The 13,522-nt window shown below is 40.5% G+C and overlaps 1 protein-coding gene across 3 annotated transcripts in view; it reads left to right on the forward strand.

The window, feature by feature from the left end:
* Nucleotides 1-13,522, forward strand: part of CECR2 (CECR2 histone acetyl-lysine reader) — a 110,577-nt gene that overhangs the window by 80,328 nt on the left and 16,727 nt on the right. For all 3 annotated transcript variants that reach the window (XR_014502591.1, XR_014502592.1, XM_083401753.1), the window contains exons 9-13: nt 10,960-11,116; nt 11,701-11,830; nt 12,100-12,137; nt 12,241-12,332; nt 12,493-12,619. Coding sequence is in view for 1 of the 3 variants with exons in the window: in XM_083401753.1 (XP_083257879.1) it covers nt 10,960-11,116; nt 11,701-11,830; nt 12,100-12,137; nt 12,241-12,332; nt 12,493-12,619 (544 nt within the window). In the remaining 2 variants the exon portion in view is untranslated. The remainder of the gene's footprint in view (nt 1-10,959; nt 11,117-11,700; nt 11,831-12,099; nt 12,138-12,240; nt 12,333-12,492; nt 12,620-13,522) is intronic.

Genomic DNA, 13,522 nt, shown 5'->3' on the forward strand with positions numbered 1-13,522 from the left:
CCCCTGCTCTTGTTTAGCAGAGCAGCCCCAGGAGTGGAGTGTGCACTGCTGCATTATTTTCATTTTTAGGTGCAAGAAGTACTAGAACAAAAATCATCATCCAGGAAATAAGAAGGTGCATATTTATGTACAGGCAGGAAAGTTTTGAAAATTTGGATGTAGAGAAACAAATGGGTGCTAATCAGTAGGAGGCTTGCTGTAGGACCCATGGTGCTTAGCATAAGTTAATTGCTGCCTATGGGCCAGTGTGTGTCGGCACTCCCATAAGCTCCCAAGTCTCTTTTAATTTTTCACCTGAGGAGTGAAGGCAGGGAGGGGAGGGGTAGCAGTTATTCTGGATGCAAGTCTCTGGACATACCCATTTCCAGGGAAACACAATGCCAAGTGTTTTGTCTCATTGAATTGTATTTGTTTCTTTTTAAATTGGAAGGCTTTCCAGCACATGATGCAGGGAAGTTGTTAAGACTGTAGCCATAACACCCGAATCTCTTTGTTTCTGACCATGTATGGCATCTGTGGTGTTGCCCCTTCCGTCTGGTTCCAAGATGTAGATGCTGCTTAAATATGTAACTGCTCTGTAGGCTTCTAATCCTTTGCAATATTTCTCAAACAGGTGGTTCAGATTAGCTTCTCATTAAAAAAAAACCCTTCTGAGCAGCACCTTCATTAAGAAGAAGCTGCGGAAATTCTAGTAGGTATCACATAGGGGAAAAGAGGAAGGAGCAAGGGCTGTGTTTGAGGCAAGACCAAGGCATGTGGGACTGCACATCTTGTGTTGAACTCTGAGAGAGAATTTCTTTTGGGGGGACTATATTAGAGCAGAGAGCAGAAGTCCTTGGGGCCTGTTGTTCTGCATAGTCCACAGTGCCCTCTGCTGCAGGCATGTGAGTGGTGCTTCAGCAAAGTAGCAGACATGCTTTCATGACTCCAAAGGCATTTTCACATTCATACAATTTATCACCCAACAATTTTTCTGTTTCCTCAAAAAAGTGTTTCTATGGCATCTTGTTGGGAATGGGGTGTGCTGGGGCTTAAACTGAACTGAATCAGTTCCTGAACCTTCATTGGCTTGAACCAACACAACTTCAGTTACAGCTGAGCCCAAACTAAGTTTTAAAAACTGAATGGTTTGGATCACCATATAACATAATTGGTTTTCATGATGGTTTGCAAAACAATATAAAGTAAGACAGGTCCAAAGTCTTCAGAGATAACAAATTAAATTTTGGCAGAGAAGAGTCAGCAGAGGGAGGGAGACAGAACAATGGGGTGGATCTTTGCAAATGCAATTATGTGTGCATAGGTTTTGATTTAGCTTGGGGTAACAAAATGGGTTTATGCAAAAAGCTACACATAACACAGCATTTGTGAATAGACCTTGCATTTTTTAACTAGAATATAGTAGAAAGCTCTCCAGCACATATTTTTTTGTATGAAAAGGAGCTTTGGCATCCATCTGAAATGTTTTCCCAAAACTTAATTTCCCCCCATACTTCCTTTTTTGTGCAACAATCTGCTGCTGTTTGTGGCCCTAAACAGCTGCAACCTCAGGGCCATTTTTGCTCTCAGATTGGTGCATGATGACAGTACCATGACAAGGGAAGAAGTCCTATTTTGAGCAAAGAAATGATACTGAAACTGCAGCCCATCTGCACTACATAGAGGCTCACACTTCTGCAGCCTGAAGACCATGCCTTAATTGCATGAGGAACACTTTATCTCTCTATAGCACCCATAATAAAATTGCTTATTTTGTGGTAGAATAAAATATTCATGGAATGCAGCCCTACCCCCCCATTCTAATTTAGCATTGGATGCTGTCACCTAATGACAGAATTCAACACTTTTAAAGACTTTTAAAAATACAATTTAACCTATACATGAATTAGAACATTTATTAAATAATATCTAAAGTGAACTCACAGTATATTTCCCTATAAATCCAATCATAGGTTTTATTCCCCCCGCTCTCCAAGCCTGCCATGCCATAAACTATTTGGGCATAGCCAACATGGTACCTTCCTGATGTTGTGGTCTCAACACCTATCATCCCTGATCATGGCCATGCTGGCAGGGGCTGGTGGGAGTTGCAATCCAAAGCAGGGCACCAGGTTAGCAACCCTGATCTAGAGGATGCTCAGTGGTAAGTGTGTAAGTTGTATAAAAGAAACCCACCTGTATAATAGTTCTGTAAGAGAAATACTTATTGTTAGCAAAAGAATCAGATTGTATTGAATAATGTAGTTAGCTCCCGATTTTGACTTTGGTTTTTTTCCTGTAGAATTTGGGCTGGAGCATTGTTAGAGATGTACACTGCCCTTTGAAATTCTTATTTGTTGACACTAGCTCCGTAACTGTCAGTAAAATATGAAAGTCCTGGTAAATAACTCTCTAGAAAAATCAGTTAAATAGTTTGTGTATTTTGGGAGATTATCTTTTAGTATTTTAATCCTCACATAAGCATAAGTATTCAGGCACTATTGTATCTCAATAAATTCTATAGGGACGATCCTGTGAGTGGTCAGATGAAATGGACTAAATAGCATAAAAGGTCTAATTGCTCTGATTCTCTTTAAATTACTATCTTGGGATTAATTGGATACACTGGCAACACTAGTTCAAATACACAAGCTCACTTTGGTGGGCTGGGTTGCATGCAAAGGACACCTTGCATTCTGATGTGAGGAACAGGTGTTTGTATCCAGTTCTCTGCCTTGCTTTCATTTTGTAAAGTAGCCCATGTCTTATGATTTTTTTTACTGTTGTCTAACTGTAGCATTCTTCTATTAAAGGACAAAGCAGGGGCCTAGGGACCTTGCTTAATGCATTGTTGTTGCTGGTGGCAAGGATGGGAGATGATGTCAGACAATTCTCCAAGGAAGCATTACTGAAGGAAATGACTAAATAGCATTTCTGCAACAACACAAATATAGAGGCACTTAGGGTATCTAGGGTGGAAGCTAGCTTGCCTTTCTAGCAATTTATCAGTGCCCCCTCAGGTCCCATTTGCAGGCAGGTGAAAAAAAATGAAGCAATAATGGCTAAGGTGCAGGCTTTTGTCTGAATTAATGATGGGCTAAGGCCTGAAGGGCAGTGAGGAGGCTCCAGCTGATCATTAATTCTCAGGAAATAGATTGCATTGAAGACCCAGTTTTCAATGCAGTGGTGAACCTATATCTGGGCTGTGCCACTTCTGGTTGCAGACAAAGGTTCCCATGATTGACTGTTCCTTCCACTTACCGAGTTTTCTAGGTAGAAGGTTCATTCAACCATGGGAATTTCCACCTGACATCTAAAGTGGCATTGTTGGGGAGAAGGGTTATAGTTATAGAAGCTCTTCTATAGCCATGGCAGGGAGTTCTTTTCCAGCCTAAGGACTGCATTCCCTTCTTGGCAACCTTCCTGGGGCCACATATACCACTGGCAAACATCCGTAAACAGATTGTTATATTGTTCAGCTACTCTCCTCAGCAAGCAGTAGGCCTCAGTGATAATTTATAACCTATAGAGGGAAGGAAGCAATAAAATTATTCTTTCTTGTGGTATTTAAGATGTATCTGTGCCATGAAACTTTACAAATGAGGTAGAAAAGTTGCCAGATGGTGCAAATATCAATAATCTGGTAGTTGTGAATAGTATAATTGGCTTTATAAGCTGAAATAGTAGTATGATTCTATAAGCAAAAATTGTAAGCCATTGCAGTAAAGTCTCAAGTGTGTCCTACCAATAGAGGCATTTAGATACTAACTGGACCATAGCTGGTGTAAATAATCATACCCCTCCCTTTTGCTCACTTTTTTCTAAACTAAAAGGTGCAGATGTTGTAACCTTTACTTATTTGGGAATTGTTCCAGCCCTCTGGTCATTTTGGTTGCCCTTTTCTGAACCTTTTCCAGCTCTGCGATATCCTTTCTGAGGTGAGGCAAGCAAATTTGTGCATAGTATTCCGATTGAAGTCACACCATGGATTTGCATAACAGCATTATGATACTGTCAGTTTTATTTTCAATCCTTTTCATTTTGAGGGACTTTATCTGATTTTTGGGGGGGAGGGATAAGTTTGTTTGTCATCTGGATTGCCTCTATATGCTTAATGAAACTGTCAAAGAATTCTAAAGGGTTAGTGAAACAGATGTTACCCTTGCTGGTTCAGCAAGACTTATTCTTCTATGTGCTTAGTAATTCTGCTTTTCATAATGCTTGCTTCCAGTTTTCCTGGAACAGTTTGAAAACTGAAGTGTAAACTGAAAAATTAGTTGTCACACCCTTTCTTTCTCTTTGTCTTTTTTTTTAAAAAAATTTGTGATTTTCAGTTATATACATTTCAATACTTTTACAGTCATTTTAACATTTCAAAACAAGATTTCCTTCCTCCTTACTGCGGTTCCTTAAAATTATTTTTATAATTTCCTAGATTAACTTAACTTATATTCATCTACTTCCAATTATATACTCTTATGAAACTGCAGGTTATTACAGTAATCCTGCCAATGACCTTATATGTTTACAATTTGTTTGTAAATATTCAATAAACCATTTCTATTCTTTTATAAAAAGTCTGTTATCTTAATTTATTATTTTTCTGGTAAGTTTCACCATTTCTACATAGTCATAAGTTTTTGTATCCATTCTTCTTTTGTCTGGACGACTTCTTTCCATTTTTGGGCAAATAACATTCTTGCTGCTGTAGTTGCATACATGAATAAATTTCTATACTGTTTAGGTAGTTTTGTCCCTATAATTCCCAGAAGAAAAGCTTCACAGTAAGCTTTATTTAACCTTACTACAAGGCCACCACATATTATAGAAAGTACAGTGGTACCTCGGAAGTTGAACAGAATCCATTCCAGAAGTCTGTTCGACTTCCAAAACGTTTGGAAACCAAGGCGTGGCTTCTGATTGGCTGCAGGAGCGGAAGCTGCATCGGACGTTTGGGTTCCAAAGAACGTTTGTAAACCGGAACACTCACTTCTGGGTTTGTGGCATTCAGGAGCCAAAACGTTCGACTCGGAAGGTGTTCATTAACCAAGGTGCGACTGTACCTTCTTTCTCTTTGAGTTATACTTTTTGCCAGTTTACTCGGTGCTAGATACCATTTATATAACTTTTTCATGTAGTTTTCTCTTAAACCATAGCATGCTGTACATTTTATATCCATATTCCATGATCGTTCCCACACTTCCATATCTATATTACAACAACATCTATTGCCTAATGTATCATTGAAGATTTTACTTGCTCATCCTTTGTCTCCCATTCCAGTAATATCTTATACGTTTTAGACAGCACTTTAACATTGCATTCCAATAGACCTCTCTCCAGTTGTGATATTTGTTCCCCAAACCCTCGTTTCCTATCTTTCTTAAATACTTTATTCAAATGATATTGTATCCATGTTAACTTTCCTGATAAATCATTAAATTATTTTAATTTAAACTCTTCTCCCTCTTGTTTTAATAAATTTCTACAAGTTGTCCAACCTATCATATTCTTTTTCTTTACCACCATGGCTTCCAATGATGAGAGTCAAAGTGGTGTTTTTATCTCCAATAATTTTTTGTATTTATCCCATATTCTCTACAAATATTTCCTAATTTGGGTGCATCTCAGCTTTCTGAGAGGGGTTTGCATGGGTTAAGACAGATAGAGCAAGAGACCTCCAGCTTCCCAGTCTATCCCTGTAGTACTGTACCTTTGTATCTATGCTGCCTTCTCTCTATCTCTTTGATGTTTACAGTGGTATTGCATTTCATTTACAACTTCCTGCTCCTCCTCATACACTTTATTTGGACCTCAAGGCAAGAGGTCATCTTGGATCAATCTTCTGGGAACAAAGGGGCAAGCATAGCTTTGCTTCTTTGTTTCTTCAACTAGAATGTACTTCCTTACAATAAGCTTTCTTGTTTAAACCATGTCTCAGTCTGAATGCCTTTCAACTAAAGGTGTGCTCCAAGCAAGAATTCGTTTAACTAAAGTTAACTTCCTCTGCTGCATACAAACACTAACATTTCCTGCATTGTAGAGTTCTGGCAACTATCAACTTTGTCTGTAGAATCAATTTCCATAATGCTCCCTACATAGCAGGGCTTGCTAACCCCTATCTCCCCTCTCCCAAGACCCTACCAGTTAAAAAAATAGAAAGAGTGCTGGGGTGAACAATGAAGTTTAAACAATTTGATTATGCATCAGGGAGGTTATTTGATAAGCAGAAAAGAGGCAAAACTTCTCATTGACTAATCAATATGGATCAACTGAAAAAGGGAGCTTTGTTCCTCTGTGTGTGTTTCCCATGTCTTGCACACGTTTGTCCTGTGTGGTGTGTGAATGTGTGTACAAGAGTGTGGAGTGAACACACTCACTTACTGGCATGCGTTCTGTGGAGGATTAGCTAAACGTGGAAGTGGTCATCAGGACAAAATGGTAAGCCATTCCTAGTATATAGGATGGCTCTTAAAAACTATATTGGCACACAATGCAACTGCCAACTCCTAATATGAACAAGAAGACCAGAACATAGCTAGCTAATTCTGCAACACAAACTGACTGCATGTTAGCTTCTGATGCTTTGAAATCTGTTAATGGCCAAGGGCAGATGGCCATTAAGATCTACTGAAGAGGGCCTGATTGTGATCCTATCTAGGCAGGAAATAACTATAGAAGAGTGACTTTCCTGTTGTGGCTGTGACCTCTGGAGCCAGCTGCCCAGCAGAACCTTCACATATTTAAGAAGAAGATGAAAGGATTGATTTTAAATATGCTTTTAATGTGAAATACTGGGGGGGGGAGAGAGAATTTATGTTAGCTATTTTTTTTTTTTTTAGTATATTTATGAAGTTACATAGTGTTTTAATTAATGCCTGTGATTTTTTTCTGGTTTTTAAATCTTGATTGAAGTTACAGGCGCAGAGCAAGTTTTCAGAATATAAGTAATTACTTGGAATTGTTAGGTGAGATATAGAACATTATAAACAAACAAACAAACAAATATATATATATATATATATATATATATATATGCAGGTTTTGGTGTCCTCGGGTGTCTTCCCGTGTAAAAGTTGGGGTGTCTAGGCGACGTTTCGACGAGGTCTCACTCGTCATCTTCAGGCTGGTGCTTTCGGCTTCTTGTTACTGGAACAGAGCAGGATCTCAGTGTTTGAGTTCCTATAAATACTGTTGAGGAGGTGTGGTGTATAGCCTCCAATGTTCTGGGCAGAGAGGAGGTTCCCAGGCTAGTGTGCCTTTTCTTCTTTTGTTCCTTAATTACTTGAGGGATATCTTGAGTGATTTCTTGAGTGATTTCCTGAATCCCACTTAGGTGGGTCATTAGGTGTGGATTAGTTGCTAAAGCCTTCGTGTCTTGAACTCTTGAACTTTGTGAAGAGTTTTTCTGAGAAGATGGCTGTACTGCACTTGGTTGTGCTCTGGCTTGGCTTCGTGTATAGGGGCGAGCTGTGGTTTTGTGGCCTGTGCCAGCCAGATCTGTGTAGGGATTGCAGGGGGGTGCAGCATCCGGAGGTGCCACCCTGGTTTGGCTACTGGATGGTGTCTGTAATTTATCTGTGGAGAGGGTCTGGGTTTGGGTCTGGTGTGGTTGATTGGTGATGGCGTTCTGTGTGCCTCTGGATCTGGTGTCAGATTTTGTGGGGAGGGCTAATTTCCAGATGTCTGGCAAGCGGGATGTGTCGTCACGCTTGTTCATGTTGTGAGGGTGTTTCTCTATCTCGATGGCTTCCATGATTATTCTCTTGTGGTGATGTTCCATGTTAAAGAGCAATTTGGAATCTGCAAAATTAATTTCGTGTCCTGTTTCTTTCATGTGTTGGAAAAGAGAGGAAGTTTTTTCTTCTTTTTTGACGGCATTCTTGTGTTCTGCGATCCGTGCATTTATTCGTCTGTTTGTTTGTCCAATGTACGTGGCTGGGCAGACTTTGCAGGGTATTTCATAGACCCCTTGGTTTTCCAACTGAATTTTATCCTTGGGGTTTCTGAGGATATTGGCTATTTTTTGGTTGGTGCAAAAGGCTGTTTTGATATTGTGTTTATGGAGGATTTTGCTAATTTTATCTGTAGTGCCCTTGATATAAGGAAGGAGGGCTATGCCATTGTTTTCTTCTGTGTCTTGGTTTTTGGGGGGTGTTTCTTTTTGGATTAGCTTCGTAACCCTGTTTTGCTGGTATCCATTGGCAATTAACACATTTGAGAGATTCTGTAACTCAGTTGTCAAGTGGTCTTCGTCAGCCAGGCGTTTGGTTCTGGAGATGAGAGTCTTGGCTACGGAGTTTATTTGTGCAGGGTGGTGGTGTGATTGTGCATGTAAGTAGCGGTTGGTGTGTGTTTTTTTCCGGTAGATAGTGTGTCCTAGGGAGCCATCAGGTTTTTTTCTACCGGAAAAAAACACACACCAACCGCTACTTACATGCACAATCACACCACCACCCTGCACAAATAAACTCCGTAGCCAAGACTCTCATCTCCAGAACCAAACGCCTGGCTGACGAAGACCACTTGACAACTGAGTTACAGAATCTCTCAAATGTGTTAATTGCCAATGGATACCAGCAAAACAGGGTTACGAAGCTAATCCAAAAAGAAACACCCCCCAAAAACCAAGACACAGAAGAAAACAATGGCATAGCCCTCCTTCCTTATATCAAGGGCACTACAGATAAAATTAGCAAAATCCTCCATAAACACAATATCAAAACAGCCTTTTGCACCAACCAAAAAATAGCCAATATCCTCAGAAACCCCAAGGATAAAATTCAGTTGGAAAACCAAGGGGTCTATGAAATACCCTGCAAAGTCTGCCCAGCCACGTACATTGGACAAACAAACAGACGAATAAATGCACGGATCGCAGAACACAAGAATGCCGTCAAAAAAGAAGAAAAAACTTCCTCTCTTTTCCAACACATGAAAGAAACAGGACACGAAATTAATTTTGCAGATTCCAAATTGCTCTTTAACATGGAACATCACCACAAGAGAATAATCATGGAAGCCATCGAGATAGAGAAACACCCTCACAACATGAACAAGCGTGACGACACATCCCGCTTGCCAGACATCTGGAAATTAGCCCTCCCCACAAAATCTGACACCAGATCCAGAGGCACACAGAACGCCATCACCAATCAACCACACCAGACCCAAACCCAGACCCTCTCCACAGATAAATTACAGACACCATCCAGTAGCCAAACCAGGGTGGCACCTCCGGATGCTGCACCCCCCTGCAATCCCTACACAGATCTGGCTGGCACAGGCCACAAAACCACAGCTCGCCCCTATACACGAAGCCAAGCCAGAGCACAACCAAGTGCAGTACAGCCATCTTCTCAGAAAAACTCTTCACAAAGTTCAAGAGTTCAAGACACGAAGGCTTTAGCAACTAATCCACACCTAATGACCCACCTAAGTGGGATTCAGGAAATCACTCAAGAAATCACTCAAGATATCCCTCAAGTAATTAAGGAACAAAAGAAGAAAAGGCACACTAGCCTGGGAACCTCCTCTCTGCCCAGAACATTGGAGGCTATACACCACACCTCCTCAACAGTATTTATAGGAACTCAAACACTGAGATCCTGCTCTGTTCCAGTAACAAGAAGCCGAAAGCACCAGCCTGAAGATGACGAGTGAGACCTCGTCGAAACGTCGCCTAGACACCCCAACTTTTACACGGGAAGACACCCGAGGACACCAAAACCTGCATTCCTGTACCCGTGAAAATCTACGAAAGCAAATATATATATATATATATATAACAAAAGGTGCCATTTCGGGGACATGAAGCATTCTGTGAAAGTTCAACACATCTGGGGGGGGGGTGGAGATACCTTTTGCTGTAAAAATGTGATCCAATCCCATTTCTTGGCAAAGCACTTTCCAAAAGAAGATAAAAGACCATCCTAAAACTTGTGGTATGGTTACCTTCTTATAAAGTGGCTCTTTTAAGGCAATCAAATAATTTACATACTCTGAACAAGATTCTGGCAATCTTTTGGGGGGAGCGCATATGTTCTCCCCCCAAAAAGATTGCCCTGGTGAAGAGGCACTCATGCTTGGGATTGGGGTAGTTTGTGCTATTGTAAATATCTGTAATACTGGTCCCTGATAGGTACTTGTCTGTGTTGAGCATTGTCCTAAGTCCCAGTTGTTCAGTGTTGGATTTTTATAGTACTTTCTGAACCTATCCCTGATGCAATATTCAATTCCACATATATTCTTTCTGTGTTCACTGTTCCAGCATACAAATAGAAAAGCCTGCATCTTCAGAGCATTCTAAATGTAGACTGTAGAGATTTTTGGTGGCAGGGTCTGCCCTCTCATAACTTCCCAGTTGGTTCTTCTTTGCTGCAGCAGTGGCATTGTAAAGAATAGCTTTATTTTCCCATTTCAGGCCAGTATACATTATGTGACAGTGTGTGTGCATCTAATGCACCTTTTGCAATTATCACATGTTCCTTCCCTGACTATTCATTCTTATAAATGTGGTTGTATGTGCTGAAATCAAGCTGCATATATGTGAAATGCAGTCATTGAAAACAAACAATACATTTCCTGCAGTTATGCCTTGATTTAATCACGTGGATGTACATTTATATGACCAAGAGAAAAATTACAGGGAGGTGCTTTCCTATGATGATAGTATCTTGTTTTAAAATGTACAAATGATCCAATTTTTCATTCAGAGTCAAGTCTGTTTCTAAAGGCTATAAAAGGGCTACAAAGGTATATCAGCTATTGCAATAATTTCATGTAAGGCAATCATAAGCTGAAACCCAGCGTGCTGTAATGACTAGGGCTGTGGATACTGGTCTTCAAAGTTCCACTCAACCCTGAAGCTCACTGGTTAACTTTTGGCAAGTCACTGTATCTCAGTCTGACCTACCTGACATAAATTATGGGATATAAATATGATAAATAATAAATAAGTAGTTGTGTTTCTTTTTGCAGGTGACTCCTGTGGTGCTCAGCAGAATGGAGAAGCAGAGACGACGGGAAGAGGAGGAGGAACGTCAAATTCTTCTGGCAGTTCAGAAGAAGGAGCAAGAACAAATGTTGAAGGAGGAAAGGAAACGAGAAATGGAGGAGAAAGTCAAGGCAGTGGAAGGTAGGCGGATCAGCTTTACGGAAGGTTTTTTTCAGTTGCTCTTGGTCTACAGTTTATTTTTATATGCATGATATTCACTTCACAAGCATTGTACACCAGCATGTCACTCTGTTTAGTTGTTTAATGGCAATGATTGCTTGTCTTAGTCTGACAGAAGTAATATAGTCATCATGGCTGGTAGCTTCATTGATATCCTTATTCTGCTTGTATTTGTCTAATCTCTACATTTTGTGGCAGTGAATTTCATGCAGTGCATAAAGAAGTACGTTTTTGTATTTCACGAATCCCTAACCATTTAGTTTCATTGAATGACTCCAGTTCTAATATTAGAGAGAGCAAAACATCTTTCTACCTACTTCCTCTGCACCACACATAATTTTATACACCTTTATCATATCCTCACTTTCTCACCTTTTCTAAACTAAAAAGGTCCAAACATTATAACCTTTCCTCAAAGAGGAGTTGCTCCAACCCTATGTTAATTCCACTGGTGACACACAGGAGTGTGAATGACCTCCTGAAACCCTGGGCATTGTGCAAGAAAACTTCTCAAGAACGTAACAGTTTTTCTCCCCTATCTGCAGAACGAGCCAAGAGAAGGAAGCTCCGAGAAGAGCGGGCATGGCTGCTTGCCCAGGGAAAAGAACTTCCCCCAGAGCTTTCTCACTTGGATCCCAGTTCACCTGCTAGGGAGGAGAGGAAGACCAAGGACCTGTAAGTAAATTGCAGTGAGTGGCCTATAAATACAGAAAAACAATCACACCCAAAACAATTGATTGTCACTGTTAATGTTGATGGCCGGAGAAAAGGCTATGGAGGAATTATATTCTGTGGCATTAAAAAGAGTGTGAATGCAGGCCTTGGAAAGCATTGCAATTGCTGGAATTGAACGTTAAGTGATAAGGATAACATACCAGAGACAGAGTTGGGGAGGAAATGAGGCTGGAGAAACTTTGCATTAATTTTACATTTCCTCTTTGCAGTTTTGAATTGGATGATGAGTTTACTGCCATGTACAAAGGTCAGTCCCCACTCCAGACACTAGCTTTGCAGGTTGGTTGGTTTTTAAAGTATTAGCATCCATTTGTATGTGTAACAGTTTATCATCTTTTTGCTGCTGACAGTTCTCGATGTAGTGAAGGCTCACAAGGACTCCTGGCCATTCCTGGAGCCAGTTGATGAATCCTATGCCCCAAATTACTACCAAATTGTTAAGGTAAGCAGTATGAAGCCCTTTTTTGCATTCTGAACATTGTGTTATAGTTGATGCAATGGAATCTGCATAATTTAGCAGGCAGAATAAGAATACATCTTTTCAAAGGATGATTGTAGCTTTCAAGGTCTGTAAGCCTGAAGCAAACTGGGGTATTTTTCAGGTTCCCATGGATATATCTAGCATGGAGAAGAAGCTAAATGGAGGCCAATACTACACCAAGGAGGAATTTGTGGGTGACATGAAGACCATGTTCAGGAACTGCCTTAAATACAACGGTGAAAATAGTGGTAAGAATTTGGAACCTGAGTTCTATTTATTGTGTACATATACATGGAAAACAGCCCAAGTCTTTTCTAGCCTCCCATAGCTGGATTGGACAGGAAATGGATGAAGAGGTTAAGCCCGTAATTCTTAATTCACTACAAACATTTGAAAAATTAAATAAATGTGCCTTGTGGCTATATTCATTCACATGAAAGGCTTCTGGAGTAAACCCTGAGGAAAAATATGTACAAATTGGTTTATGGGACATCTTCAGGAGAAGAAAAGACTAAGGAGTAAATCTGACACAATTCCAGTTCCTAAGATTGTTGGATGGCATCTTGTATGTCTCCTTCCAGCAACTCCTGCAGCCAAGCTGGTGCCTAAAGTATTGCTCTTCTTTCCTTTGGACCACATCAGCAGGGCTGAGAGTGGGGTATTGTTGTCTGGGTAGCCCAGGACCTCCATACATACTGCCCAGGCTTGCTCACCAGAGAGGAGGTGCACTCCATTGTCTCTCAAGACGGATGCATGCTAACAACAGTGTAATTGGCAGAGTCTATTCTGCTTGCAGGAGTCAGATTATTATTATTTAATTCAACTATGCAGCATGGACTTGAGCGGCAGAAAATTAATAAGCTTGTATAAGCAGGGGAACATGGAGTGTTAGTTATAGGGAAAGGATTGGGAACTGTGCTGTCAGCTGAATTTATATCAGCTGGCATTAGGAAAAACTGCTCTTTTTATGATCTTCTTTCAGACCACAGTCTTTATGTCCTCATGCTATTCTGTGCTACTGTTAGACCAGAGGCATCATCTTTCAAAAAGTAGTGGCTCTCAGAATCCTAACCTTGTTAAAGAGGCTGGATTCCCCACAGACACAAAATGTAACAGTACACAAAGCCCAGAGAAATGTGCTTAACTGTTGA

Source organism: Podarcis tiliguerta (genome assembly GCF_965153285.1).
Source record: "Podarcis tiliguerta genome assembly, chromosome: 10".
Taxonomy (NCBI): Eukaryota; Metazoa; Chordata; class Lepidosauria; order Squamata; family Lacertidae; genus Podarcis; species Podarcis tiliguerta.